Source organism: Mobula birostris, chromosome 1 (genome assembly GCF_030028105.1).
Source record: "Mobula birostris isolate sMobBir1 chromosome 1, sMobBir1.hap1, whole genome shotgun sequence".
NCBI classification, from domain to species: Eukaryota; Metazoa; Chordata; class Chondrichthyes; order Myliobatiformes; family Myliobatidae; genus Mobula; species Mobula birostris.
Window position 1 is genome coordinate 222,938,859 of NC_092370.1, and position 27,642 is coordinate 222,966,500.

Here is a 27,642-nt window from a genome sequence, read left to right on the forward strand (position 1 = left end):
GACTCCTATAACAGAGCCAGCCTTTCTAATCATTTTGTTAAGCCTGTTGGCATCACTGATGTTGATGCCATTGCCCCAGCTCATCACCCATAGAAGAGTGTACTGGCGACAACAAATGGGTAGAACATGTGGAGGAGAGGCCTGCATGCCCCAAAGGATCTCTGTCTCCTCAGGAAGTAGAGGCGACTCTGGCTCTTCTTGTACGTAGCCTCTGTGTTGGTGTTCCACTCAAGTCTGTCATCTAGGTACACCCCCAGGTCCTTGTAAGTCCTCACCACATCCACATCCTCACCATCAATAGTAACAGGGAGCAGTGCAGGCTTAGTCTTCCTAAAGTCCATCACCATCTCCTTTGTCTTACTGATGTTGAGCTGCAGGTGATTCAGTTTGCACCATTTGACAAAGTTCTCCACCAGAGCCCTGTATTCATCCTCCCTACCTCCCTTTATACACTCAACTAATGCTGAGTCATCAGAGAATTTCTGCCGATGACATGACTCGGTGTTGTATCTAAAATCTGAGATGTACAGGGTAAACAGTAAAGTAACTAATATAGTCCCATGTGGGGCCCTAGTGCTGCTGATAGCCATGTCTGACACACAGCTCTGAAGCTGCACAAACTGTGGTCTGCCAGTCAGGTAGTCCATTATCCAGGATACAGTGAAAGTGCCAGCCTGGATTGAACGGAGCCTTTTCACCAGCATTGAGGGCTGGCTGTACAGTATTGGTGGCACTTGAGAAATAAAAAAAACATGACCCTCACAGTGCTGCCCTGCTTATCCAAATGGGAGTAGGCTCTGTTCAGCAGGTGGGTGACAGCATCATCAACTCCAGTGTGCTCCTGGTAGGCAAACTGCAGGGGATCGAGGGCCGATATGACCAGGGGTTGGAGGTGAGCGTGGACCAGTCTCTCTAGGGTCTTCATGATGTATAAGGTCAGGGCAACCAGGAGTCATTCAAGACTTTTGGTTGGCCTTTCTTGAGTACTGGGCCCACGTGTGATGTTTTCCACACAGCTACTCAGCGCATTCCTTCAGGGCCTTGGGGTTCACAGTGGAGTACCCCAATGCTGGAGGAACTAAACATTTACCCAGCATATTATCTACCTAACATTTCGGGCTGAAACTCTTCATCAGGACTGAGTTCCTCCAGTGATTTCAAAGTAAAGTTCAAAGTACATGTATGACAACCGAATACAACCTTGAGATTCATTTTTTTCTTGCGGGCATACTCAGTAAATCCAAGAACTATAATTGAATCAGTGAAAGGCTGAACAGAACGGAGTGGACAAGCAGTCATGTGCAAAAGACAACAAACTGTCCAAATACAAAAGAAATACATAATGATAAATAAATAAACAATAAATATTGAGAACACGAGATGAAGAATCCTTCAAAGTTAGTCCATGGGTTGTAGGAACAGCTCAGTGAAGAGGCAAGTGAAGTTATCCCCATTAGTTCAGGAGCCTGGTGGTTGAGGGGTGACAACTGTTCCTGAACCTGGTGGTGTGAATCCTGAGGCTCTTGTGTTGTCTTCAGCAGTGAGAAGAGAGCATGACCTGGGTGGTGGGGGTCCCTTATAATGGATGCTACTTTCCTGTGACAGCACTCCATGTAGATGTGCTCAGTAGTGAGGAGGGCTTTACCTGTGGTGGACTGGGCTGTATCCGCTACTTAATGTAGGATTTTCCATTCAAGGACGTTGGTGTTTCCATGCTAGGCTTTGAAGCAACCAGTCAATATACCCTCCACCACGCATCTATAGAAGTTTGTCAAAGTTTTAGATGTTATACTGAATCTTCACACCTCTAAGGAAGTAGAGGCACTTCTGTGCTTTCTTTGTAATTCTACTTGCATGCTGGGCCTAGGACAAGTCCTCTGAAATGATAACACTGAGGAATTTATACTTGCTGACCCTCTCCAACTCCCTGTTGAGGACTGCTCATGGACCTCTAGTTTCTTCTCCTGAAATCAATAATCATCTCCTTGGTCTTGCTGACATTGAATGAAATGTTGTTGTGGCATCATTCAGCCAGATTTTCAATCTCCCTACTGTATTCTGATTTGTCACCACCTCTGATTTGGCCAGCAATAGTGGTGTTGTTAGCGAACTTAAATATGGCATTGGATTTGTGCTTAGCAATGCAGTCATAAGTGTAAAGTGAGTAGAGCAGGGGACTAAAAACACAGCCTTGTGGTTCACCTGTGCTGGTGGAGATTGTGAAGGAGATGTTGCAAATCTGAACTGACTGGGGTCTGCAAATGAGGAAATTGAGGATCCAATTGCACAAGGAGGTATTGAGACCAAGGTCTTGAAGCTTATTGATTAGCTTTGATGGGACGATGGTATTGAATGCTGAGCTGTAGTCGATAAGGAACATCCTGGCATCTGATATATGTATCTTTGCTGGCGAAATGTTCCAGGGTTGAGTGAAGAGCTAATGAAATGGCATCTTTTGTGGACCTGTTGGTGGTAGGCAAATTGGAGCAGATCCAAGCTGCTTCTCAGGAGGAGTTGATGTGCTTCATCACCAACCTTTCAAAACCCTTCATCCAGTGGACGTAAGTGCCGCTGTGTGGCCTCCGTCAGTCGTGGTCGACCATGGGTACTGCGCCTCTGGTAGTCACTGGTTGGAGTGGCCTCTCCAGGGACTCCGACTCCAGATTTTTCCTCAGGGTTTACTCCCAAAGCCTTTCCCGTGAGCGGGTATAGTTGCAAGGCAGCGGAGGTTTGAAATTGGAGTTTTCCTTCTCCTAGATGAGCTACCATCCATGATTAACGAGCCCGATCTGCCTGGAGCAACTGGTTTTAAGGTGCCAGTGGCCCACCTTTGCCCCTTCTCCTGTCAGAACAGCTCCGCTGGGCAAAAGAACTATGAGTGCCACTGGATCATAGTCATTAAGGCAGGTTATCATGTTCTCAGGCACCAGTATAATTGAAGCCTGCTTGATTCAGCTGGCCAAAGTGAGAAGTTAAAGATGTCAGTAAACACTTCAACCAGTTGATCAGCACAGATCTTTAGTTCTCAACCAGGTACCTCATCTGCGCCAAATGCTGTCCATGGGTTCACCCCCATGAACGAATTTGTGTTTCTCTGGATTTTCAGCATCGGCAGAAACTCTTGTGTTTGTAGTTTAAAGTCAAGGTTATTGTCATTTACACAAGTACACGTAGGCACAGGAAAAAATATAGCAGCATCACAGGCACGTGACTTCATTCATAAGGAAAATGTAAAATAAATTATGCACAAATTTACAAGAAATTACACATAGAACAAAAACAAAGTCCATTTTAGTGCACCCTGAATAAAACTGTCATCATGTTGCTAAACTGCAATGATTAGTATTGTGCAACTTGGCTCAGGAACCGAATGGTTGAAGGGAAGTAGCTGTTCTTGAATCTGGCGGTTTGGAACTTAAGGCTTCTGTACCTTGAGCTCAGTGTTAATTGTGAGAAGATGGCTTGGCCTGGATGGTGGGGATCTTTGATGGATGTTGCCTTAATGCTGTAACTCCTGCCGATATTACCGATGGTAGAAAGGGATGTGCCTGTGAGGTTTTGGGCAGAGTCCAAAAGTTTGCGGTCACTTGAGCAAATGGGGCTTGGTACGAGAAAAGAAGCAGGGATTTGTATGGACAAGTTTGGTTTAACTAACTGGATAGTATTTCTGATAAAGTAACAAAGGATCAATGAAGGAAATGTGATTAATTTTATGCATAATCAGTCCTGAGCTATTTATCCACACTGTAATCTGAAATGTGTATCATTGTCTCACACAGCTGTATTGCCCTTCAAGTCCTGTCTGATTAACACATGCCCTGGAACTTTGTTGTCTGTGATCTGATTAATGACCAGCATCAGTCCTTCAGTCTGGCAGAAAATCCCTCTTCTGGTTCTTTCAAACCCAGCTTTGAAGCTCTTTCCATCTGCAAACAAAGTGAATAAACCTTGACTTACTCTGGCAAGTTATGTGTATATGTATGTCAAGGCAGTGAGAGATTGTTTGCCTCCAAATGTATTCCATTTTGAATTGTGTCATCTGTCTCATCTGACTTCTTGGAATCTGTGTTAAACATGAGAACATAAGAAATAGGAGCAGGAATAGGCCATCTGACCTGTCGAGCCTGCTCTGCTGTGCAATAAGATAATGGCTGATCTGGCCATGGACTCATCTCCACCTGCCTGTCTTTTCCCATAACCCTTTATTCCCCTACTATGCAAAAATCTATCCAACCTTGTCTTAAATGTATTTGTTGATGTAGCCTCCACTGCTTCATTGGGCAGAGAATTCTACAGATTCACCCCTCTCTGGGGAAAAGCAGTTCCTCCTCATCTCTGTCCTAAATTTACTCCCCCGAATCACACAGCTGGTGTGTACAGAGCACGTGAGGATGCCGAGGAACTTGAAGACCAGAACAACACACATTACTCCAGGTGCTGCCTCACCAACCCCCTGTACAGTTGCAGCATAACCTCCCTGCTCTTTAATTCAATCCCTTTACCAATGAAGGCCAACATCCCATTTGCCTTCTTGGTAGGCTGCTGCACCTGTAAAACACCCTTATGTGATTCATGCACAAGCACTCCTAAGTCCCTCTGCACAGCCGCATGCTGCAGTTCTTTACCATTTAAATGATAATATGTTCTTTCATTTTTCCTTCCAAGCTGTGTAAAGAAACCGTCATGTGTGAAATGTGAAATATTTAAGGGAGCATAAGGGGAAACTTCTTCACTCAGAGGGAGGTGGGAGAGGAAGTGGTAGATGCAGGTTTGAGCGTAGCATTTAAGAAAACGAATCTCTGGGTTGTATAGGACATATATGTACTTTAATACATTTACTTTGCACTCTGAACGTGGATGGGAGGGATTTGGAAAGCTATGAGACTGGGTGAAATAATAGTTCAGCATGGACTAGATGGACTGAAGGACATGTTTCTGTTTGATGTCTCTGACTGTGTGTATATTTGTCCTATTGCAAGTTGACACCCCACCACCCAGCACATGCTCTCTTCGTGCTGCTGCCATCACGAAGGTGGTACAGGAGCATCAGGACTTACACCACCAGGTTTGGGAATAGTTATTACCCCTCAACTATCAGGTTCTTGAAGCAGAGGGGATAACTTCACTCAACTTCACTTGTCCCATCATTGAAACGTTCCCATAAGCTATGGACTCATTCTCGAGGACTCTTCATCTCATGTTCTCAATATTTATTGATTTATTTTATTTCTAATAATTTCTTTCTTGTATTTGCACAGTCTGTATCTTTTGCACATTGTTTGAATGCCCAAGTTGGTGCAATCTTTCATTGATTCTATTATAGATTTATTGAATATGCTCCCAAGAAAACGAACCTCATGGTTGTATATGGTGACATAAATGTACTTGATAATAAATTTACTTAGAACTTTGAGATTCTGATCTGTACCTTTATAGCCTGCAGACCTGTTCCATAATGCCACCTATCTGAGAACTGCCTCAAAGCATCTGCCACTAAATACTTCATCCACACATTTTTACTTTCACATTTGTCTGTTCCACCATGTGCCTCTCCAGCCCACATAGCCCACATTCGCCACTCTCACGAGTTTAAAAGAATGAGAAGAGATCTTATTCAACAAGGGACTTGACAGTATAGATATGGAATTGATATTTTTCCTTGATTTAGATTTTAAATCCAGCAGTCATGTTCACGGAATGAGGGAACTACCCAGTCAAGACTGAGTTGAGAAGAACTTCCTTCATCCAGTGAGCTTTGAATCTTCAGAATTCGCTACTAAGGGAGCTGTGGAAGCTCAGACAATATATTCATGATGAAGTCTGCCAAGCAAAGGGTGAATAGAGGCATAGAGTCTACAGCTGAACATAAAGTGAATCTTAATATCTAGCACCTGCACTGAATGACCCCAAAGAAGGGATTTAATCTGGAACTTTGACAATTCCTTTCCTCCCACAAATGCTGGTTGACCTGCTAACTTCCTCCAGGAAATAGTTTGTTGCTCAAGAAGCCCTCCATCATGCCCCAAAAGACTCCCTTCCCACCCCCCCCCCCCCCGTTTCTTCATTCCACATTGTTCAACTTGATGGAATCTTTTTCTCACTCTGTGCTTTTTCAGAAGGCTAAGTAAATTCGGCATGTCGTCAGTTTTTATAATTGTACCATAGAAATTGCCCCATCGTGACTTGGTGTGGGCAAAGCTCTGCCCATGACAGCAAGAAACTGAGCAGAGTTGTGAAAACAGCCTGGTCCATACAAACCACCCTCCCCTCCTCTGATTCCACTGATCATTCCTGCTGCCTCAGTAAAACAGCCGGCTTAATCAAGGACCCCTCCCATCTGGTCATGCACTCCTCTCTCTCATGTTGGGCAGAAGATGCAAAAGAATACATAATACCATGCTCACGAGCAGCAGCTTTTCCCACTGCTGTCAGACTCTTGAATGGACCTCCTGCACAGGGAGAAAAACACTTGATCATCCAACCTACCTTGTCATAGCCCTTGAACTTTATTAGTTTACCTGCACTCCACTTTCTTGGTTACTAACACAATATTCTGCATTCAGTTTCTACCTTGATGTACATATGTATGGAATGATCTGTCTCGATGGCACACAAACAAAAACGTTTCACTGTATCTTGGTAGGTGTGACAACAATAAATCAATTCTTGTATATTGAATTCCAATGGGTTTATAGTCTCTACATTCCTTAGAACTTTTTTTTGTAGATTCGGCACATTATCTAATCGTTGGCAAACCTATAGATTCACAGTGGAAAGTATCCTGACTGGCTTCATCACGCCCTTGTATGGAAACACCAGTGCTCAAGAATGGAAAAATCTACAAAAGGTGATAGATACAGCACAATCCATAGCAGGCATAGCCCTCCCCACAATTGAGCACATTTACAAGGAACACTGCCATAAGAAAGCAGCCTCCATCATCTAGGCCATGCTCTTTTCTCACTACTACCATTAGGCAAGAGGTACAAAAGCCTTCGGTCCCACACCACCAGATTCTGAAACGGTTAATAACCCTGAACCATCAGGAATCTGAATCGGATGGAACCAGTGTGTCTTTTGCACACTGCTTGTCCGCTCTGATGGTGCGGTCTTCCATTGATTCTAGTATGGTGTATTGGATTTATTGAGTATGTGCTCAAGAAAATGGATCTCAGTGTTGTATATGGTGACGTGTATGTACTTTGAACTTCACTCACCTCCACACCGAACTGACTCTGCTGTGTATAGCAACACACATCAAAATTGCTGGTGAACGCAGCAGGCCAGGCAGCATCCCTAGGAAGAGGTACAGTCGACGTTTCGGGCCGAGACCCTTCGTCAGGACTAACTGGAGGAAGAGCTAGGAAGAGATTTGTAAGTGGGGGGGGGAGGGGAGATCCAAAACGATAGGAGAAGACAGGAGGGGGAGGGATGGAGCCCAAGAGCTGGACAGGTGATTGGCAAAAGGGATATGCCAATCACCTGTCCAGCTCTTGGCTCCATCCCTCCCCCTCCTGTCTTCTCCTATCATTTTGGATCTCCCCTCCCCCCCCCCACTTACAAATCTCTTCCTAGCTCTTCCTCCAGTTAGTCCTGACGAAGGGCCTCGGCCCGAAACGTCGACTGTACCTCTTCCTAGAGATGCTGCCTGGCCTGCTGCGTTCCCCAGCAACTTTGATGTGTGTTGCTTGAATTTCCAGCATCTGCAGAATTCTTCGTGTTTATGTTTTGCTGTGCATAGACTCACTTTCAAGGATTATAGCTCCTGTTCTCGGTATTATTTATTTACTTTTTCTCATTATTTGCAATATATCTTTTGCACATTGTTTGTCAGTCTTTGTCGTGTATAGTTTTGATAAATTCTATTTCTTTCACTGTAAGTGCTGCAAGAAAATGAATCTCAAGGTCGTATATGGTAACATATATGTACTTTGATAATAAATTTACTTTGGCTTGACTTGGCGAGATGAGCATTCTCTGAGCCTTGGACTGGTCATCGTCATTCTTCCCATGGAGCACCCAGCCTGCCTCCACTCTGTGAGGCCTCTGCGATGTGACCTCAACAGCATCAAAGCTCTGTGTGAAAATCCTTTGGGAAAAAATCCTCTGACTAAAGCCTTGACCGTGAATGACATTCTTGTGTTGACCTCTCATTGTATGCAGCAAGCATCCAAAAATGGGTTTCTGTTTGGCTTTTTGCTGAGCATGGTATGAGCTGAACGGACTGCTTGTTTCATAGAATGTTTGCGCTGTGCTTGTGGGGTGATTTTTTTTAAAAAAGATTAAAGGTTTGCTTTGTCACATGTATATTGAAACTTACAATAAAAATGTGTTGCATCGAGGATGTGCTTGGGGAAGCCTGCAAATGTCATCGTGCTTTCCATAAGAAATAAGAGCAGAATTAAACCATTCTGCCTCTTGTGCAGTCTGGCTGATTTGTTATCCCTCTCAAACCCACTCTCCTGCCTTCTCCTTCTAACTTTTAATGCCCTTGGTAATCAAGAACCTATCAGCCTCCACTTTAAATATACCCAGTGACTTGGCCTCCACAGCTGTCTGTGGCAATAAATTCCATAAATTCATCACCTTCTGGCTAGGGAAATACCTCCTCACCTCTGTTCTAAAGGGGCATCCTTCTATTCTGAGGCTGTGCCATCTGGTTCTAGACCCCCTCACTATAAGATACATTTTCTCTACGTCCACTCTATCTAGACCTTTCAATATTCGATAGGTTTCAATGAGATCTGCTCTCCCCCGCCCCCCCCCCCCCATTGTTCTAAACTCCAGGGAGTACAGGCCCAGAGCCATCAAATGCTCCTCATACATTTACCGTTTAATTCCTGGGATCATTTGTGAACCTCCTCTGGACCTGTTCCCGTGCCAGCACGTCCTTTCTTAGATATGCTTCCAGCACTAACATAGCATGCCCACAACTTGGTAACCTGTACGTCTCTGACATGTGTCAGGAAACTGGAGCGCCCGGAAGAAACCCATGCAGTTATGGGGAGAATGTTCAAAGTTCAAAATATATTTATTATCAAAGAATGTATACTATATATACCTGAGTTTCATCTCCTTACGGGCAGTCACAAAACAAAGATGCCTAATAAAACTCACTAAAGAAAGATCGTATACACCCAATATGCAGAGGGAAAAAAAGCAAATTGGAAACAATAAAAGAAAGCAATAACATTCAGAACTGAAGTTCACGAAAGTGAGTTTGCAGCCACAGAGCAAGTCTTAGCTGATCCAAGAGCTCGTTAGTTGCAGGCCACGGCCTCAGTTCAGCGCACAGACTAATGAGTCTGATGGAGCAGTGAGTTGAATGCTGGCCCGTCCCTCACCTCTGGCCCTGACACCCTGACCTTTTCAACCTGGCCCAGTGCTTAAATCAGCCAAACAGCAGGTCATTCCCTGCTCTCTGTCCTGGGCCTTGCTGCTTTGACATGCTTTCAGGCTTGTCCTTTCCAATTTCGCCCGACACTTAATTCGGTCAAATATCAACCTGTTTCTCACTCTTGGGCCTGGGTCCCACCACTTCGACTCTGCCTCGCCTCAATTTTGCCACCTCAAATCGGCTCCAAGTTTGCACCAGCGATGGCTAAGCATTGGCTCGTTCTCCAGTCTTTGTCCCGGGCCTTCCTGCCGTGATTTGGCCCATAAACGCCACGCCACACCACAACTGTCCTGCACCTTTGGGACTTCACTTCACACCGCAAAAATGCCAGGTCATACATGTGGTTCAAAAGCTCAACTCCGAAAGGGAAGTTACAGGCCATTGATTGCAGTGTTAGTTTTCCAGAAAAAGTGTGATCAATAAAGTTGATTAGTAGTTTTGTTTGTTGCCAGCAAGTCATTGCTGTGCTTCGCCAGCACCATCTTAAACTTTTTGTAGGCAGTGGTGGGAGTTGAACCCCGACTGCTGCCACTGTAAAGCATTACGCTAACTGCTAAGCTAGAATGTGCTCCCTTGAATGAATTCTGAATTCTGATTCCCTTGCCCAAATAGGTGATGCTTACTGTGGCAATTCCAAAATCACAGCTCCAAGCTCCCCTCTGTCTGGTAATTCCACCCCTTTTCCATAATACCATACATATGTCATTGGAAATGCATCAGGTAATAGTGCATCCAAGCAGGAGAGTCTTCAGCCCCACCTTCTATTTGCTTTGTTTGTAGAAACATAGAAACATAGAAAATAGGTGCAGGAGTAGGCCATTCGGCCCTTCGAGCCTGCACCACCATTTATTATGATCATGGCTGATCATCCAACTCAGAACCCCGCCCCAGCCTTCCCTCCATACCCCCTGACCCCCGTAGCCACAAGGGCCATATCTAACTCCCTCTTAAATATAGCCAATGAACTGGCCTCAACTGTTTCCTGTGGCAGAGAATTCCACAGATTCACCACTCTCTGTGTGAAGAAGTTTTTCCTAATCTCGGTCCTAAAAGGCTTCCCCTCTATCCTCAAACTGTGACCCCTCATTCTGGACTTCCCCAACATCGGGAACAATCTTCCTGCATCTAGCCTGTCCAATCCCTTTAGGATCTTATACGTTTCAATCAGATCCCCCCTCAATCTTCTAAATTCCAACGAGTACAAGCCCAGTTCATCCAGTCTTTCTTCATATGAAAATCCTGCCATCCTAGGAATCAATCTGCTGAACCTTCTTTGTACTCCCTCTATGGCAAGGATGTCTTTCCTCAGATTAGGGGACCAAAACTGCACACAATACTCCAGGTGTGGTCTCACCAAGGCCTTGTACAACTGCAGTAGTACCTCCCTGCTCCTGTACTCGAATCCTCTCGCTATAAATGCCAGCATACCATTCATAGTGTGTAACTAGCCGTGCTGGAAGAGCCTGTGAGTGTTCATGACTCAGTCATACAGCCCTTAATTCAGGGAATTTATTTTGTAACGAATGTGTTGGGATAGAAGGTTGCATAATAATGAAGGTGTAACTAAGCACTGGGTTTTCATAGCAGTTGCTGGTAAATCTGTTGATAAATTGGGTGCCACGGTATTGTAGCGGTTAGTGTGATGCTTTACAGCTCGGGGTGCTGGAGTTCGTAGTTTGATCCCGGTGTGCTCTGTAAGGCGTTTGTACATCCTTCCCCATGGAATGCATGGGTTTCCTCTGGGTGATTTGGTTTCCTCCCGTAATCCAGACATACCGGTTTGTAGGTCATTGTAAATTGCCCTGTGAATAGGATAGGGTTGAATTTGGTGGCTTGCTGGTGCCATGTTTCGAAGGGCCAGAAGGGTCTACTCTGCACTATATCTTAAAATAAAGTAAATCTGAGAAATCATGGAAGTATGAGCCTGTCATCCATTTTCCCCCATTCTGCACAACACTCGCTGAAGCTTTTAATGAGCGGGATATTGGGCTCCTGATCCACTGTTTTGCCTGGAGCAAATCCACATACAGTATTTCATCCCTTTTACTAGTCATGGATCTATCTACCTCTTGTTCAAAAAAATTCAAACTTCTAACTCTCCAGGAAGGGAGTTCTAAAGATTTATGACTCTTTTGAGGGTCATTCTAAAGTGGGGGTTCCCTTGGTTAATGGTTGGGGTCCATGGCATGAAAAAGGTTGGGAACCCCTGCCCTAAAGGGAAGGTGAGGTAACCATGGCTAATAAACACAGTATAAAACAAAAGGGAGGACATACAATATAGCAGTAATGATTAGGAAGCTCTTAAAAACCAACTGAAGGCAACTGAGCGAAGTAATGAAAGATGAGTGATTCTCTGGAGTTCTACATCAGGGATGGTGATGGTGAGAGTAGATTGGAGATGTGGTATGGTTCCCAGGCAGGGAGTACGTTTCTCCTCTTTGCTTCCAACTTTAAAGTGAACAATTGTTTTGATTCATTTGGCTATCGATCAGGGGTAAAATAATTGTTTCTTTTCTCTCTGGTCTTTATTATAATGTCAGAATTGGATAGTTCAGTGTTATTTTACTAACTGATGAAGAATGGTTTGTATTGAATTGTCGGAACCTTGAACACAGGGCTGCCTTTAGATATTTCTGAGCTATGTTTTTATTTTAAATAATTTCAAGCTCTGGGCTTTGAATTGAAGATGGGCACAAGTTTTCAATTTTTATTTTCAGAGGTTACAGAGATGGATGTTGGATGAGGTGGTTAAAGAAAGTTATCAGATGCATGGGGAAAGATGGGGGAACAACTGTATGGAGGGTATGGAGAAGACCTAGTAATAAGGGATGAAATAAATAATTGAGAGAGGATATAAGTAAACAGTAGTTGTTCTATAGGTGGAATAAAATATAGGAAAGGGTTTAAGAATTATGTACAGCTCTTCCTGATAGCAAGTAAAGTGGCAGAATGCATAGCTGCTGAGCCTAGGTAAGTTACAGAAACAGGGTGATTTTAAACTTGGTTCTAGTTTGTAATTAGCTAGCTGATGATGCAGTGGTATTCGCACTGGACTTCAGGCAAGTGGTCCCAGATTCGAATCTGGCCGGCTCCTTGTACCTTCCAACCATGCTGGGTTGAGCCTCGAGCTAGTGTGCCAAACAAGATGTGGGGAGGAACTTTACCTTTTACCTAGTTTGAAATAAACAGATTGGCTCATGTCTGAAGTGTAGTCATCTTTTTGTGGGTTTCTTGCACTAACATGTTTCAACCGGCAAGAGGAACAGCTGTTAGATTTGGTTATGGGTAATTATCCAGTTTTAGTGAACAGCCCATCAGTGAGTCAACATTTGTTTTATAGGAACTATTATGATTATGATCAAATTCAGTGTTGTGACATAGCTAGAAAGATCCTAAGCAGACTTTTCATGGTTAACTGGGCAGATTGATTCACAGGTACAGTAGAATGCCAGTAGAGCAGTGGGAATATTTAAAACAGTTTACAGTAATCGGGGCCAGCCTATTCCCATAAGTAGTAAGATAGTCTGGATGATGAAAAAAAACGAAGGAAAAACACAGAAGGGTAAAATCTGCAATTCTGTGCAACAGGAAGAGACACAAAGGGCAGCAAAACATGACTAATCATTTATGAAGAGCAGATAGAATATACAGTATGAAATTTTAAATGAGATATTAAAATCAATACACATGTTTGCAATTGTATTAGGTTAAAACAACAGCTTGGAGCAATGTGGGCCTCTTAAAATCAATTACATAAATATTGTAAGTTAAAATAAGGAAATGGTAGACATGGGAATGATTAAATGTTTACTTTAGAGGACAAAGAAACGATCCCGAGGAAATTAGTATTGATTCAGGGACTTGTCAAAAATTGTTAATATCTGTAATGAAGAAAATCATATCTCTCATGGATGGGAAGTTGTTGAGGACATTGCATACTTCCAAGCTTCTTTGACTCGATGAGGGTTCCTTTAGATTGGAAATTTTATCACGTCAGTCTGGTACATGAGAAAGGAAAAAGGGGAAACAAAGAATAACAGACCAGTTGGCCCAAGACCTGTTGGGAAATTTCTGGAGTCTATTACTGATGGAGCAACTGAACACTTTGGCAGTTTTCACTCAGGTAGTGAGAGCCTTTGTGGATCTGTTTATGGAGACACAAAAGACTGCAGATGCTGTAAATCTGGAGCAACACAAAACAAGAACAATTTCCCTCCATAGATGCTGCCTGACCTGTTGAGTTCCTCCAGCATTTTGTGTGTTCTTGTGGATCTGTTGGATTCCTATGCCCGAGAAAACTTGGGATTTTCTTTCGAAGTGATGACTATATCTAACTGGGAGCACTCCTCAAATTTTTCTTACATATTTTATATATTTTATGGCCTCTAGTTAATGTCTACTCCAGCTGTAGAGTCTGTATATTTAAATATTGATATGTCTATATAAAGGAAAGGTACGTCGCATCCAGAGTTTCTCTGGTTAGTGGACGATTTCCCTCCACGCCTCTCTGACGTAGTGAGGAACTGCATACGAGGCAAGTTACAGCAGTGGTTTGCCATTGCCTTCAGCCGGGTGAGTTTCCAAAGAGATCACCAGCTCGTAACCCAGCACAGATGGAAAGCGTGCAGGGGAGCCAGCTGGCTGGATTCGAACTTGGGACCTTTCGTCCCAAAGTCTGGCACTGATGCCACTATGCCACCAGCTGGGTCGATGTTTATGTAGAGTACCCAAAAATGTATTTAAGGGTGCATAAAATTGTGATGGACAATGATAAAGTGGATGATAAGTCTTTTCCCCAAGTTAGGGGAGACCAAAACTAGGGGGCATACAATCAGAATCAGGTTTAATATAACTGGTATAAGTTGTTAAATGTATTTAGAGTATGAGAGGGAAAGATTTGAAGGGGGCCTCAGGGGCAACTTTTTCACTCAACGGTGATGGGTGTGTGGAACAAGCTGCCAGAGGAAGTGGTCGAAGCAGGTTCAATAAAAGGTATAGGGATGGGAAAGGTTTTGAGAGATGAGGGTCAAGTGCTGGCAAATGGGACTAACTTGGATGGGCATCTTGGTTGGCATGGACCAGATAGCCAGAGAGGCCTGTTTGCCTGTTGTATAACCCTAATTCTGATTCTGATATCTGTATTCTTAGCTTAAGGTGAAAGGGAAAGGGTTAACAGGGGGTGAGAGATGACTTTTTCCACAGAGGATTGTGGGTATATGGAATAAGGTGCCAGAGGAACTGGTAGAGGCAGGTACAGTTTCAACAATTGGACCAGTCTATGGATAAGAAAGGTGCCATGGTAGCATAGTGGCTAGCACGACATGATTACAGCTCAGGATGTCGGAGTTTGCAGTTTTGAGTTCTATTCTGGCATCCTCTCTATGAGTTTGTACATCTTCCCCATGACCACATGGGTTTCCACTGGGTTCTCTGATTTCCTCCAACATGGGTCATTGTAAATTGTCCTGTGATGAGGCTAGAGTTAAATAGGTGGGTTGCTGGGTGGGGCCTGTTCTGTGATGCATCGCTAAATAAACAAACAAAAAGGTTTAGTGGAATATGGGCCAAACACAGGCAAATGAGACTAGCTTGGCTAGGCAAATGGGTTGGCATAGACAAGTTGAGCATAAGGGCTTGTTTCTGTGATGCATAACTCAGGCTCTTCATGGATTTCCAGAAGGTATTAGCTATCGATTTTCATGACAGACCCAGAGCTGGAGGTAGAGCATATAGAATTGAGGTCAGATTGATTGAGCTTTTGGAAGTTGGTTGAGGCAGGATGCAGAATTAATGGGCAGTACATTGATAGGCTGGATGACTAGAGGGGTTCTGCAAGTTTTTGTATTGGGGTCATAACTATTCACTGTAATTGAATACTGCCCAGAGCTATCCTAGAGTGCTGATTCACTCATCCTTCAGTTGAACATTCAAAGGTTTGTCCTCCATGCACTGGATAAAAAGCTATCTGTTGGGGTTGTGTGTTGTTGTTCCTGGAACCTGGATGTCCTCTGTGCTGCTGCTGTCTGGGGAATCTGGGTGCAAATGTTTGCCCTCCTTAGGCACTCCATGAAGGTGAACCATCCACAGTGTGGTGTGGGGAGATTGTCTGTATGGGCAGATCAGTCATCACTGAAATGCGGCTCTCAGGGCTATGTCCTGCACTGCTGCTTGGGATGGAAATTTGTCCTCCATCTCTTTATCAACATCTCTCAGCTTGGGAGAACTGTGCTGCCAAATGCAGGTGTGGGGTTTGAAGACATAAGACATAGGAGCAGAATTAGGCCATTTGCCCATTGAGTCATCTCTGTCGTTTATATGATCGTGGCAGTGATGATCGAATAGCAGACCCATTCTCCTGCCTTCTTCCCGTGATGCCCTGATGAATCAAGAATTTATCAACTTCCGCTTTAAGTATACCCAATGATTTCACCAGTGTCTATGGCAATAAATTCTACAGATTCATCACCTTCTGGCTAAAAAAATTCTTCCTTCTCTCTATTGTAGAGGGATGTCCTTTTATTCTGAGGCTGTGCCCTCTGGTCCTAGACTTCCCCCAAAATTCAACACATCCTCTCCACGTCCACTCTGGTGAAGCCACGATACAGGACCACTTGTATGCCAAACACCATAAGCAGCAAGTAATAGGCAGAGCTAAGTGTTCCCACAACCAATGGATCAGATCTAAGCTCCGTAGTCCTGCCACATCCAACTGTGAATGGTTGTGGACAATCAAACAACTCACTGGGAGGAGGAAGCTCCACAAATATCCCCATCCTCAATGATAGAGGAGCCCAGTACACCTGTGCAAAAGATGAGGCTGAGGCATTTGCTACCATCTTCAGTCAGAAGTGCTGAGTAGATGATCCAGCTCATCCTCCTCCAGAAGTCCCCAGCATCCCAGATGTCAGTGTGCAGCCAATCTGATTCACTCCATGTGATACCAAGAAATAACTGAAAGAACTGGATACTGCAAAGGCTATGGGCCCAGACCACTAGCCAAGCTGTTCCAGTACAGCTACAACACCAGCATCTACCTGGCAATGTGGAAAATTACCCAGGTATGTCCTGTGCACAAGAAACAGGATTAAGTCCAACCCAGCCAATTACCGCCCTATCAGTCTACTCTCAATTATCAGTAAAGTAATGGAAGGGGTCACCAACTGTGCTATCATGCAGCACCTTCTGGACAATAACCTGCTTACGGATGCCCAGTTTGAGTTCCATCAAGAACCCTCACCACCTGACCTCATCACCTCCTTGGTCCAAACATGGGCCAAAGAGCTAAATACCAGAGATGAGAGTGATAGCTGTCTATATCAAAGGCAACATTTGACCGAGTATGGCATCAAGATGCCCTGGCTAAAATGGAGTCAATAGGAATTGGGGTGGGGCGGGGGGAAGAACCCTCCACTAGTTGGAATCATTCCTAACACAAAGGAAGATGGCTGTGGTGGTCGGAGGTCAATCATCACATCCTCAGGACACCACTGCAGGAGTTCCTCAGGGAAGTGTCCTAGGACCAACCATCTTCAACTGCTTCATCAGTGACCTTCCTTCCGTCATAAAGTCAGAAGTGGGGATGTCTGCAGATGACTGCACAATGTTCTGCACCATTCGTGACTCCTCAAATAGAAAAGCAATTCATACCCAAATGCAGCAGGAGCTGGAAAAGTGGCAAGTAAAGTTCGAGCCACAGAAGTGCCAGGCAATGACCATCTCCAACAAGGGAGGCTTGACATTCAGTGGCATCACCATCACTGAATCCCCTACTATCAACATCCTGGGGGTTATTGTTGACAGGATACTGAACTGGGCTAGCCATGTAAACACCGTGGCTAACAGAGCCGGTCAAAGGAGAGGAATCCTGTGTAACTTACCTCCTGACTTCCCAAAGCCTCTCCACCATCTACAAGGCTCGTCAGGAGTGTAATGGAATACTTGCCACTCGCCTGGATGAGCGCAGCTTCATCAACACTAAAAATGCTTGACACCATCCAGTACAAGGCAGCCCACTTGATTGGTACCCCTTCCACAAGCATCTAATCCCTCCACCATCGACAAACAGTTGCAGCAGTGTATACCATCTACAAGATACACTGCAACAACACGCCAACGTTCCTAAGGCAGCACCTTCCAGACCCATGACCACTACAATCGAGAACAGCAGATACCTGGGAACACCATTTGGAAATCCCCCTCCAAGTCGCTCACCATCCTGACTTAGAAACATATCACTGTTCCTTTATTGTCGCAGGGTCAAAATCATGGAATTCCCTCCCTAACAGCACTGTGGGTGTACCTACACCTCGGGGACTGCAGTGGTTCAAGAAGGCAGCTCATCACCACCTTCTCAAGGGCAACTAGGGATGGGCAATAAATGCTGGTTTAGCTGGCGACGCCCACTTCCGGTAAATGAATAATTTTTAAAAAAAGCTCTATCTAGGTGTTTCAATATTTGGTAAGTTTCATTGAATTCCTCCCCCCCCCCCCCCTCATTCTTCTCAACTCCAGTGAGTATAGCTGCTTACATCATTGCTGTTGGGGGTGGAAGTCAGCGATTCTTGGCGCCACATAGAGCATATATAGAACAGTACAGCAGAGGAGCAGGCTTCTTGGCCCACACTGTTGTGCCAAACTAACTAAATTAGTAATTAAATTAGTCCCTTCTGTTGACACGATGTCCATAACTCTCCATTCTCTGTACATTCATATTTTCCCATGTTTCAGCATCCAACCTTTTTTGTGCACTCCCATTGCTACCCTTTGTTTTCTACTGTCAAGCTTCCTATACAGCCTAAGTAGGCTAATGGTGGCAAGTAGTATATTGATTTGTGTGGATTTAAAAATGGTGTGGTAGGTTTTGATGACTGACTTTTATTTTTTTTGCATTTCAGGTCCTGGGAAAGCTCCATCATTGGGATCAGGATTTCACACCAACCTTGGGAAAGAATCGCGCACACAATCTTTACAGAATGGTAAATCAGAAACAGTGTTGAACTCTAAGTTAGTAGAAGGCAGCCTACTTGTAAGCTGATACGTGTCTCTGCCTGCTCATTTGTTCCGGAACAGCTCACTGGAGGTTTCAGGAGATTTGGGTTGTTAATTGTTGTGCTGATTGTGGTGCCCTGGAGTTACTTCACCAGCCTGGCTGGTGCCCTTCACTCTGTCTGCCGCCTGCAGGCTCCTTCCCACCCTCGTTCTCAGACTAACAAGATTCCTGGATTTAAAAGAGATGCTGATCTGTGCTGCAGGATTGTTAATACGGGCTCTGTACTGCAGTGATGAACAGTGAACCCAGTTTTGTACAGCACAATGAGCTTTAAAATAGTTTGCATATTCTTCAGTGTATTCCATATCTTTCTGGTTTCATGCAGCAACATTACTTGAACTGACAGTTCTTTATGTATTCTGAATTGATGGCTGTTTCAGATTTTTCCATTTTGCAGATCTATCATGTTGATCAGAATAAGGTTTATTATCACTGATATATGTCATGAAATTTGTTGTTTTGTGGCAGTAGTACACTAAAAGTGCAATAAGCTACAAAAACAGGTGTTCATGGGCCACTCAGAAATTTGATGACGGGGGAAATGTACAGGCTCCTGGTGATATTGAGGTGAACAGGGCATGTCCTCGCTTACAATTTACTAGCACCTGTCAGTTTTCTCAATCAAAGCATAGGTGAAATTTGGAACTTATTCTCCCTACAGGTTATAGGGATTGAGGTCAATCAAACCATTAAAACTGAGCTTGATAGGTAAGGGGAGAAATTAATTTTATGGAGAAGGTAGAACAGAAAATTAAAATAAAATTGAAATGCGGATCATCCCTGCTGAACTCAGTGGATGGTAGAAATTCCTAAAGCAATTTATTGTTCAAGGAATTGGTACTGCAGTAAGGCAATTTTAATCATAGTTCTGTCCAGTAGCCACAGGCCTTGTCTGCAGGAGTGGAATAACTTGTAAAGTTGAGTGTCAATTGTGTGTCCACTCCAATGAATGATGGGCTTGGTTTGACTCCCCAGAGCATTTACAATGGGATTAACACTTGCTATGGGTCAGGATGTCTATGGAAATAGTGTTGTGGCTTTTGCCACATAGGAAATGTAGCACCTCCACATCTGCATTCTCTGAAAACAACAGTGTAACCATGACCAAAGGAGTAAAGCGCTACCGAATGAAGAGTGCAGCACCCCCTCGGCACGCTCCCTGCCCCCGACACAGTGCCCACTCCTCCGGCACTTCTTCAGTCTGATAGCACATTGTGCTGTCCCTCCCACATTAGGTGAGTTTGCTGCCTCTTAAATATTATCATTGTATCTGATTCCACCATGGCAAGCAGCACATTCCAGATATCAACCACTCTCTGTGTAAAAACAAGCTTTACATTTATATCCCATTTAAAGTAATAAACACAAGAAATTCTTTAGATGCTGGAAATCTAGAGCAACACACACAAAATGCTGGCAGATCTCAGCAGGTCAGGCAGCAGCTACGGAGAGGAATAAACAGTCGACATTTCAGGCCAATACCCTTCATTAGGACTAAAAGAAAGGGGGAGAAGCCAGAATGAGAAGGTGGGCAGGGGTAGGGTCAGGGGTAGGGGTAGGAGTAGGGGTATAAACTGGTAGGTGTTGAGCACATGGTCGAAGAGACTGAGAGCAGCAGAGATCAGGGGGGAACGTTAAAAATTGGTGGTGTTTGTGAAAGGGTGGAGACTGATTGACACAGGTGGTGGCAACTACATATGATTCCACAGACTCCAGTAAAACCTCAGCAATGAAGTTTTATTACAGATAGAATGGAGGGTATGTGAAATGTGATGCTAAGGGTGGTGGTAGAGGCAGATACATTAGGGTAAATTAAAGGACTCTCAGGCACATAGATGAAAGAAAAATGGAGGGTTATGTAGGAGGGAAAGGTTGGAGTGATCTTGGAGTGGGCTGAAGGGCCTGTACTGTGCTGTAATGTTTTATGTCCTGTGAGGAAAATGGTGAATTTGATTTGTTTTTGCCAGTGGTCAGTTCCGCGGCCCTCAAGTTCCTGCATTATCAGCAGTACTGATGGACGTGGTTTGTTTTGTTTCTGATCAACTTATTTCCATTTATAAATAGAAAATTCAGGCCGTAAATGGCCAAATCCTTGAGTATCTGAAAGGAGGTTAACGCTTGCAAAGTGTCACTTGATAAATCTTGCCAATTATGTTCTTTTGTGTTTGTTTGGCAGTGTTGGCTGTGAGGTGGAGCCATCTGCCAGTAGAAAACTGACAAGGGAATAAAACGTGTCATCTTCATTCTATTGATGCACATTATGAGCATTGACAATTCTCTGGAGTGATGTCAGGACCTACATGTGGCACAGAACTTTTGTATAATAACTATAAATGACTTTTCCCACAATGGGAAGGATGTAATTGCTTTGGAGAGAGAGCAGAGGAGATTCATCAGGTTGTTCCCTGGAGTGGTAGGCTCTAGTTATGGGGAAAGATTGGATAGGATGGATTGTCTTTCTTGTAGCGCAGGAATGGAGAGGTGTTGAAGTATGAGATTGAGAGGTGTAGAATAAAAATCTTCAGAGAGCTCTGGACTTGTATCCCGAGATCTCTTTGTACATCACTGTTCCTTAAGGTCCTGCTATTTATTGTATGCTTATAAAAAAGGTATGACAAAAACTGAGATAAAACAGCAATGTGCAAGCTGTACAGCTAAAACATGATGGAACTGGGCAAAAAGGCTGGCATGAATGAGATGGGCTGAAGAGTTTCCATATTGTATCACTCTGAGTCTATGACATGAATAATCTCATGACCAGTGGGTCATGTAAGGCAGGGGTCCCGAACCTTTTTTGCACTGCGGACTGGCCAACCCGGGGGGTGGAGAGTAGGGGTAGGGTTGCCAACAGACAAGAGTAGCAGTCAAATACGTTGTGTTTACCCCGAGGGACTACAATGACCATGAAGCCTTGCGCGGGCACCAGTGCGCATGCATGTACGTGCCTTTTTTTCTGAAAATCATTTTTGGCGATTCTGTTGGGGGGGGGGGTGTTAATCACGACCGGAATATATGTGATAAGTGGCTAATACACTCAATTTCGTTTCTAAAAGGGTTTCTCTAGCGAATTTAATATTAAACACACAGCGCATATTTTCCTCGTTTGAAAATAGTGATAAGTTAATTATCAGGGGAGGACAGGGGAGCTTGAAGTAAGTGTTGAACAAACTTCCAGTAGCAGTGGTAGAAGCAGGTTCGATATTATCATTTAAAGAATAATTGGATAGGCATATGGACAGGAAAGGAATGGAGGGTTATGGGCTGCGTGCAGGTCGGTGGGACTAGGTGAGAGTAGCGTTCGGCATGGACTAGAAGGGCAGAGATGGCCTGTTTCCGTGCTGTAATTGTTATATGGTTATATAAGTAAGTCAATAGCATCATAACATTTTAAGTAACGTTTAGATATTAAACACACAGAACATATTTTCCCCGTATGAACATATAAAATCATTGCAATGCACCAATATCGCTGAATCAGTGGGAGCCCTGGGCTTGTTTTCCTGCAACAAGAGGGTGCCATCGAGGGGTGATGGGAGACAGCGATACTCGAAGGGGGTTCCTTATGTCCAGTCTATTCCCAATTTGGTTTTCGTTGCATTCATTGCAGAGATATGTTGGAAGTGGAAGCAACGTTTTCAGTGCTTTCCTGACTATCTCAGGATATTTAGCCTTGACTTTGACCCAGAATGCCGCAAGAGATGTTATGTCAAACATACTTGTCAGCCCGCCGTCATTTGCAAGCTCGAGGAGTTGATCTTCTTCCCGCGCTGACACACGGGTAATGAGCTCGCGTGCGTAATGGCTCAACAGTGGGCATGACAAGGAATGAGGAAAGATGTAGCTAACCCCTATCGCCAAATCATATCCTTTCCTCACGGCCCGGTAGCGCATGCTTTGCGGCCCGGTGGTTGGGGACCGCTGATGTAAGGACATTGTCAGTCTGAATGTATATAACTCCAAATGTATCTGTCTCCTTGACTATGGTGGGGTCCAAAGTGTGAATACTGAAGGCAAAGCCTCTGTAGTTACAGCTGTGTTCAGTCAGAATTCAAATGCCACGAGGTAGTGTTGCAGCTCCATAAAACTGGTTAGACCACACTTGGAGTATTGTGTTTAGCTGTGGCCGCCTCATGATAAGAAGAATGTGGAACCTTTAGAGGGGTTGCAGAGGGGATTTACCAGGCTTCTGCCTGGATTAGAGAGCATGTTTTATGAGAAATAGGCTGAGTGAGCTAGGGCTTTTCTCTTTGGAGCAAAGGAGGATGAGAGGTAACTTAACAGAGGTGTACAAGACAAGAGGCATAGCTGGAATGGACAGACAGAGTGGTAGGTGAATGGAACTTACTGCCTTGCGTGGTGGTAGAGGCGGATACATCAGGAACATTTAAGAGACTCTTAGATAGGCACATGGATGATAGAAAATTCGAGGGCGATGTAGGAGGGAAGGGTTAGGTTGATATTGGAGTAGGTTAAAAGGTAGGCACAACATTGTAGGCCAAAAAGCATGTACAATGCTGTTGTGTTGTATGTTCTATCACCAAACCTGACTTTCAGCATGGTTGACTCGATGTTATAATGCAATTAAAACCAAGCCAAAGACAAAATATGGACATATACCATCTGGGTGTCAGGTTCACATCCACAGGATCTCCTGTCTGTTCCTCTGACTATTGAGTCCTTTCTTCTCCATCTCTCACTTCTGCACCACGGACCTATGCTCAGTGCCAGTAACCTGGTCTCCGTGGCATTCACCTGGGAGGTCAACCCCCACAACAGTATCCAAAACAGTATACTGATTGAGTGGAATGGCCACAGGGGTGCTCTGCACTAACTGCTATTCACCTTCCCATTCCTTCTCTTGGCATTCACCCAGCTACCTGCCTCCTGCAACTCAAGGATGACTACTTCCCTGTAACTGCAATCAATGATCTCCTCACTCTTCTGTGCAAGCCAAAGGCCATCCAGCTGCTGCTCCAGATCCCTAACATGGACTTGAATGAGCTGCAGCTGGATGCACTTCACACAGATGTAGTTCCCTGCGAGACTCTGGGTCTCCCAGGACTCCAGCATCCAGCATGAAGAACACACAATGGCCATTTAAACTGGACTAAGTACCCCTGACATAGTAAGTAAAAAGGGAAACTTAACAGAAATCTACCCGGTCAACTTACCCAAGTCTATGGGAGGCAAATGCAGACATTGCCGCGGCCCTAGCAGAGACATTTAAGTCATTCCTAGCGATAGGAGAAGTACCAGGGGATTGGAGGATAGGCAATGCTGTTCCGCTGTTCAAAAATGGCTCTAAACGTAAATCAGGAAATTATAGGCCAGTGAGTCTGACATCAGTTGTGGGAAAGTTATGGGAAGATATTCTAAGGAACTAAATATATAAATGTTTGAACATACAACAAAGAAATCTGCAGCACATTACAGGCCCTTCAGCCCATAATGCTGTGTCGACCATGCATCCGACTCTAGAAACTGCCTAGAATTTCCTAACTGCATAGACCTTTATTTTTCTAAGCTCCATGTACCGTCTCTTAAAAGACCCTATTGTATCCACCTCTACCACTGTCGCTGGCAGTGCAGCCCACATACCCACCACTGTATGAAAAACTTATCTTCAACATCCCCCCCCCCCCCCCCCCCCATACCTACCTCCAAGCACCTTAAAACTATGCCCCCTTGTGTTAGCCATTTCAGCCCTGGGAAAATGCCCCTGGCTATCCACACGATAGTGCCTCTTGTCATCTGATACACCTCTACCAGGTGACCTCTCATCCTCTGTCACTTCAGGGAGAAAAGGCCAAGGTCACTCAACCTATCCTCATTAGGCATACTCTCCAATTTAGGCAACATCCTTGTAAGTCTTCTCTGCTCTCTCTCTATAGCATCCACAGCTTTCCTGTAATGACGTGGCCAGAACTGAACATGGTACTCAAAGTGAGGTCTCAAGTTTTATGTACAGTGGCATGCAAAAGTTTGGGCACCCCGGTCAAAATTTCTGTTACTGTGAATAGATGAACTGATTTCCAAAGGCATAAAGTTTAAAAAAACAAGTTCTATTTTAACTTCATCAGTCCACAGAAATTAGCTATTCACACCTTTCAAATGTTGAAAGACCAGACAGAGTAGATGTGGAAAGGATGTTTCCCATGGTGGTGGAGTCTAGGACAAGAGGGAACAGCCTCAGGATAGAGGGGCGTTCATTTAAAACAGAGGTGCGGAGAAATTTCTCTAGCCAGAGGGTGGTGAATTTGTTACTGTATGCAGCTGTGGAGGCCAGGTTGTTGGGTGTAGTTAAGGCAGAGATTGATAGGTTCTTGATTGGCTCCCGAGTAAATACGGATACAGAAAATCCATTTAAGAATCGTTTGTGCTCATATATGTGTTTGAGCATTTCAGATTTACAGTGTGATTGAATATGTATGTGTTTCACTATTCATGATTTGGAGCATTTACTGCATAAAAGAATGGTCTTGGTGTGAAAGACAGCAAGCTGAATTTTGAACAGAAGATATTTGTGTGCTAACTACCATATCAGTATTTCTGAGATTATTTACGTGGCTCAGAAATCTAATGATCCCTGCTCATGAAAGCAGTTGCTCATCCAGGAGCTTAGCAAGTTGAGCAGCATTTGTCGAGGAAAAGGAATCGTTGACAATTCTGTTGAAACCCTGAATCTGCTTTTAATATGGAGTTGGTCAGGGCCAGTGAAGCAACTAGTTCGTCAAGTTGAATGAGATTATAAGGAAGGGTAGAAGAGGCAATGATGGTTCCAAAGAGCCAATACGGCAGTTGCATATCCTGAGTTGCATATACTCAGCTTTGCTATTGGAACAAACCCAAACTGAATGTTCACTGGCACGCAACTTCACAACAAAACTGATGCATCTCCAGCATATTCCAAACTGGTTTTTCTAAATTTATTTTTCTCATCTCTGACAAGGTGAGCAACAAATAAGACTTTTATACCACTGTGAAAGGAGGGCAACAAAATGCTAGTAGGTTAATTGGCTACTGTAAATGATCCTTGTGCTAGGTAAGTGGCAAAGCAAAGGGTGCAGATAATGACAGTGAATGTAACTGATGGGATTGCTCTGTTGGTGGGTGGTGTGGACAGCAATCAGACTGTGGCTGATATCCTGAGTTCTCATCCTCATCTTCTTTCTTACAATACCATCGTAAGAAAGAACATAAGACCATAAATCATAGAAGCAGAATTAGCTCGTTTGACCCATCGAGTCTGCACTGCCATTTGATCATGTCTGATGTATTTTCCCCTCTTAACCCCATTCTGTCTTCTCCATGTAATCTTTGATGCCGTTACTAATCAAGAACCAATCAAACCTCCACTTTTGAATATATCCAATGACTTGGCCTCATAGCTGTCTGTGGCAGTGAATTCCGCAGATTAACCACTCTCTCTACCAAAAGAAATTCCTCCTCATCTCTGTTCTAAAGGGATGTCCTTCCATTCTGAGGCTGAGCCTCTGGTTCTAGATTTCCCACTGCAGGAACCATCCTCTCCACATCCACTCTATCTAGGCTTTTCAATTTTCGATAGGTTTCAATAAGATCCCACCTCTCACTCATTCTTCTAAATTCCAGAGTTGAGCCAAAGGGCCTGATTCCCTGCTGTATAACTCCCAGTTGGTTATTTGACTCTCGCAATGTACAGGAGCCACTTATCCAAACCAGAACATCTTTGGGACGTGGAAGGAAATCAGAGAGTCGCGGGGAAATTATGTGATCATGTGGAGAATGTGCAAAGTCCGTGTATACTGCACCAAAGGCCACAATTCAGCCCAGTGAGGCATCTTCACTCTGTACCACTGTTTCACCTATCTGTTAACTAGGAACCACTCAATACTTTTGCAGTAGCATGAACTAATTTTCATCCGTGTTTACAACATAGGTGGACAGGAGGGCTCTACAACAGGTAGTTAAAATTGCTCAGTGCATCACTGACACCATCCTACCCACCATCAGGGATATAGATAGAGAAAGGTGCTGGAAAAAGGGCTAGTAACGTCATGAAAGATTCCATCCACCCTGCTAGTGGACTGTTTATCACACTTTCATCAGGGAAGAAGCTACAGAGTATCCACGCCAGGACCACTAGACTCAAAAACAGTCCTTCTGCCAAGCTGTCAGGCTGATCCACACCTCCATCCATTAGCACACCGCACCACCACTATATACACATCACCTAGTGTCACTTTACGTACATAGAATCAGTCTGTGTACAATATACTAAAAACATGAAATCTGCCAATGCTGGAGATCCAAAGCAAAACATTCAAAATGCTGGAGGAATTCAACGGCCGTAGCATCTAAGAAAAAGAGTAAACTGTCGACATTTGGGCTGAGACCCTTCATCACGACTGTGTGTTTCTCTGTACAGTATATAACAGTTACTTGTACTTTGTTTTATACTGGTGCTTTTTTTGTGGTTTTTATTGTGTTCTTTATGCTCATTGTTTTTTTTAATGTTGCATTGATCTAGAGTAACAATCAAACAGCCTATTGTGTGGATAACAATGTAAAGGAGGTTTTGTTCTCCTTTATATTTGTTCTGAAGTATGAGAATAAACAATCTTGAATCCAGACTGTTAAATCAATGCCAGCTTAGAGCCATCACATCATGCCTTTCGACACTTTATTTCCCTCTGATAAAACACCTCCATGGTCTTACTACAGCTCCTCAGGGAAGTGACTGTCGGAAATGATGCCCTTGAATGCAGAAGCACGGTAAACACATCTGGTATTAAAGTGAGACTTAAAGTGGATCCCTGCAGGGTCGCGCTTCCCTAACGTCCAATCACAGGAAAATAAATGGATAACATGTGTCTGTCTCTGGGGTCCTATGGAGTATGCAGGCCTCTCCTTCACATGTTCTACCAGTCTGTTGCTGCCAGTACATTCTTCTATGCAGTGGTGTGCAATGGCATCAACATGGGTGATCCAACAGGCTCAGTCTTCTTCTTCGGCTGTCCATCCATTTCGATGTTGACTGTGCTGAGAGTTTAGTCTCTACAGGCACGTTTATGGGCCACAAGACCAGCACTGGATTGGCACTGTCTCCCGCATCGGTTGCATTTGTGAGTTGACTGGTCTAGCACTGAATGTCTGCGTTCATGACCTGCTTCATATTCCTTCTACCTTTTCTCCTTGATAGCTGTGATTGACTTAT

The 27,642-nt window shown here is 44.1% G+C and overlaps 1 protein-coding gene across 3 annotated transcripts in view; it reads left to right on the forward strand.

Moving 5' to 3' along the window:
- The window catches only part of brf1b (BRF1 general transcription factor IIIB subunit b), a 460,829-nt gene that overhangs the window by 43,080 nt on the left and 390,107 nt on the right, over positions 1–27,642 (forward strand). For all 3 annotated transcript variants that reach the window (XR_011887761.1, XM_072272380.1, XM_072272371.1), the window contains exon 2: positions 18,292–18,372. Coding sequence is in view for 2 of the 3 variants with exons in the window: in XM_072272380.1 (XP_072128481.1) it covers positions 18,292–18,372 (81 nt within the window). In the remaining variant the exon portion in view is untranslated. The remainder of the gene's footprint in view (positions 1–18,291; positions 18,373–27,642) is intronic.